Source organism: Cyprinodon variegatus, unplaced genomic scaffold (assembly GCF_000732505.1).
Source record: "Cyprinodon variegatus isolate N-32 unplaced genomic scaffold, C_variegatus-1.0 Scaffold642, whole genome shotgun sequence".
Taxonomy (NCBI): domain Eukaryota; kingdom Metazoa; phylum Chordata; class Actinopteri; order Cyprinodontiformes; family Cyprinodontidae; genus Cyprinodon; species Cyprinodon variegatus.
Genome location: NW_015151095.1, coordinates 134,078 through 137,975, shown reverse-complemented (window position 1 = coordinate 137,975; position 3,898 = coordinate 134,078). Strand labels below are relative to the sequence as shown.

Here is a 3,898-nt window from a genome sequence, read left to right as displayed (position 1 = left end):
AAATAGTCGAAAAATTTAGCTTTTAATTCATATAGCGGCATCTGGCTGTTTTTCTTTAAAGGTTACTTTTATACTTTAAGTAGTTTTTTCGGAGCACATACTTTTTCACTTTTACTTGAGTAAAGAGGTCAAGTTGATAAACTGCAGTATCTATACTTCTACTTTAGTAACAAATGTGTGTAGTTTTGACACCACTGGTACCAACCAATTGATAATATCCTCTAACTCATTTTTAGAAGTTCTAACCTATTTTGCATACCCAAATGGAGAATCAAATAACTTTGGAACTGTAAGCCCAACTTACAGGTGCAACACATTATTTGAAAGGCTCTAGTTTCCGAAAATATAAATTAAAATTGGGTGAGTAAAACGCAGACCAAGCTGCATCAGTTCAAACTTGACTCAAAGTAGTTTTTTTTTATTTTCGGAAATGATAGGTCTTTTTTTGAAGCAGTAATAAAGACATGCTTGAGAAAAGGCATTTCTCAAGTTTTAAAGAAAAGGCATTTCTCATTGCACCAAATGTGTTCTACATCATGTCAACCACACATGCAGAAAATTTCCGACCTCTAGCTATAACAGTTCCAGAGCTGTGGGGTTTGGAACTTATGGTGTCAGCTTGGAGCGGCGCTCAATGGCTCCACCTGCTGGTGTCTGTGTGTTTCTCTCTAACAAAAGCCTGTAATGCGGTACCCCTTTAAATAAACTACAAACATTTGGGCTCATTTGAAACCTTATTTCATTGGCTACAAATCCCAACACCCAACGTGGTCTTAACCAATAACAACAGAGAATATAACGTCGATCATAACGCGCGTCACTGGCTGATAGGAAGTAAACCAGAGGTCAGATTTTGGGAACTATATTTCGCTCAAATCGCATCATAAAAATATGCAGACACTTGTGTCTTGTAGATAAGAAGACGATGCAAAGAACCATACCAACAATCGAGGAAATAAATATTAGAAGCAAATATTAGCAAGATGCTGAGAATAAGCTAAGACCAGCTAACCTTTCTGATGTCAACAACCGGACGTTATGGTTCATTTTCTCATCATGGAATATTTTTATTACTGATAATCTGGATTACTTTTAATCTGTGGACCCTTATGGACGAATAAAATATAAACAATTGAAGATTGGATTTATAAAATGGCTTCTGGACGCCTTCAAAAGGTATGTAGCTGTGGCTGCTCTGTCATGTTTACATTTTTGACATGCTGCTATATCTGTTTAAATTGTGCTTTGCTGCTCGCTGTGTCCAGAAAATGATCTTGGTGGTTGAATTGTGGAGAATCTAAGCTTTCCAATTATGTCAAACTATATTGGTAGAATTTTAATGCATTCTAAGTTATTTACCCAATTAACAGGGTTTTGAGATATTTAGAATGTCTCTCAGTGCTGTAAAGTGTCCACTAGAGGGTGCCAATGTCCACTCTTAAAGCATGGCCTCACTGGCTTCTGAAAGAGAAGTCATTTTTTTTATTATTTTCACTCTACTGTCACAAGTACATTTAACCCATCCCCTTGGGGAGCAGTGGGCTGCCATTGAGTGCGGTTAAGGGTCTTGCTCAGGGCAGCCGGTGGGGGTGGGACCTCCCCAAAGCAGGCATCAGGGTGAAGGGTATAGCCTGGCAGCTCATTTCCCGCAGCTGGGATACGAACCCCGGCTTCCCTTTTGCAGGACGGGTGACCTACCAATTGAGCAACTAATGTGTAGGGTTCAGGGTCTGGCTCAAGGACCCTGAGGGGCTCAAATTCAGAACCTCATGATTCAAAACTCTATGCATTAACCACTAGGCCACAACTCCCCCTAAAAGAATGCTTTGATATGGAAGTACAAAGCATTAAATATATATGGTGCAATTATTTTTTTTTATGTTTTTTATTTTTTAAGGCACTAGTTGCTCATTTTTATCTTTGTTTTTTGTTTTGTTTTACAGTAGGCTGACAGGAAAGGGGGTATAAGCGGAGGAGAGACCCGGGTCGGCCGTGTCAGGGACTTAGGCCACCAATCACAATCATAATAGTGGATTATTTTAACCTTCTTAATGCCAGACTGGAGGCATATTGGAACAGAACCATTCAGGGCTATTTACTTTGTTTAATTATGTGGAAATAACTTTAATATAAACACTGCACTGGAAAAACAATCTAGAAATAAGTACAAATTTCTTAAATTTTGTGTATTTATCCTTAATTCGAGTAGCTAAATGAGAAAGTTTGCTAATGGGATGAGTATTTTTACTCTTAAAATATGTTAATTCGATAATATGCACTTGAAACAAGACAATGCAATTGTGTTTTCTTATTGTAAGTGTAAATTGTCTTGTTCCATTGGCAAAATGTCTCTTTTACCTTCTTAATCCAAGAACAATTGCACTTATTTTAAGAAAAAATTACTTGTATAGATTTTGATTTTTTCCAGTGTGGATAAAGTCTTTGGGTTTTCACCTCAGTCGGCCCATTTAAGTTATTTGAGTTACCGAGTTCAGGACGTTCAGACATTAAAATAAGGTAAATCTAAAAACAAAATGGCTGAAGATGAAAAAAGGCGAGTTGTTTGTAAATTTAAGGCCCTGATTTACCTGGAATGCTGGGAAATAAATGTCTAAGAAACTCCTGAATTCTTTTTTTCGTCCCAGCAGACCTGCAGTTGAAAAAGTCACCAGCGGCGGACAGGAAATAATCCACTGATTTCCACGTCTTAAGGAAACCGCTGACCTTTTATGGCAAACTGGTCACTTCAGGGTTAAGCTGCTCTGAATTCACTGAATGGTGCAAAATCATAACATCAACTTTTTTTCATATGCAAACCTCTCTTTGCACCAATGTTGTTGTTTTGCACAACATTAAATGGGTTTATGCTGCACAAAGAACCTGAATCATTAAATAAACTTAAGGTGGATATTTTGCAGACCAATTCTGTTCCTGCATCAATAACCACTGATTATAAAAAGCTGTGATCCACCTTCTACCTTTGAAATGCTGTCATTAATAAACGTTTGATCTCACCAGCCGTTTGAATTCCTTTTCTGTGAATCCCATGTGTTCGTGCACGATGCTGTAATCGAGCAGCAGGTCGGAGTTGAAGATCAGAGGGTCGTCTGTGTTCAGGGAGTAGTTGGCCTGGTCGTTTCTGAAGCTGCACAAAGCAAATGATCCAGTAAAGAAACCAGCATAACCCAACCGGTTAGTTTGCGTCTCAATGTGACTCACGTGATGATGGGGTGTACGGTAAAGTCTGCGTTGCAGGCACCTGTCAGCCTACTGGAAAGAGGACACATCTGCAAGGAGAAGAGCAGCAGGCAGTGCAGTGAGCTGAAGTCTCCACTAGGGGGAAGAATATCTCTGCTTCTGCATGGAAATCTACTCTACTGATGTAAAACGTTTCAGGATATTTAAATGCTATATGAATGAGACTAAGGCAACTTTTACTGCTGTGTTTTTTCTCACCTCAAAGTGCATATTTTGATCTAACAGTTGTCGGTACAGAGTTTGGTCCTCCAGTGTTCTGTAGCCGTGTCCCACCCGCTCAGCTTTCAGCACTTCCACAGCCTGGATACCAGAAAAAAACCTTTTATAAGTGGTTCTTCTGAGAAGTTTAGTTTGAAATCAGCCATTTATTTAAGCCTAGTCTTAAATAATCCTCTAAACAGTTAGGAATCATATGGTCTAACCCTACAGCCAGAACACATTCATCTATTTAAGAGTGGGCTCAAAGTTGACCGAGATAAGACCAATAAAGTTCTGAGCTAAGCCGATGCAGCTGCTGGCTCCAGCTCAGTCCTTCCTTTGCCAAGTTGTAGTAATAATAATAATAATAATAAATGATTAGTAGTAGTATTTTTTCAAAATAGGTATGGACAATTGTAACATGTAGAGGATTTTAATTCAG

At 38.7% G+C, this 3,898-nt stretch overlaps 1 protein-coding gene across 1 annotated transcript in view; it reads right to left on the bottom strand.

Annotated features, from left to right (window-relative positions):
• Nucleotides 1-2,979: 2,979 nt before the first annotated feature.
• ada (adenosine deaminase) overlaps nt 2,980-3,898 on the bottom strand; it is a 45,290-nt gene continuing 44,371 nt past the window's right edge. Inside the window, exons 8-10 of the mRNA XM_015393455.1 lie at nt 3,457-3,558; nt 3,220-3,287; nt 2,980-3,145 (exon numbers count right to left, since the gene is read on the bottom strand). Of these exons, the coding sequence (XP_015248941.1) occupies nt 2,995-3,145; nt 3,220-3,287; nt 3,457-3,558 (321 nt within the window). The 3' untranslated portion in view covers nt 2,980-2,994. The remainder of the gene's footprint in view (nt 3,146-3,219; nt 3,288-3,456; nt 3,559-3,898) is intronic.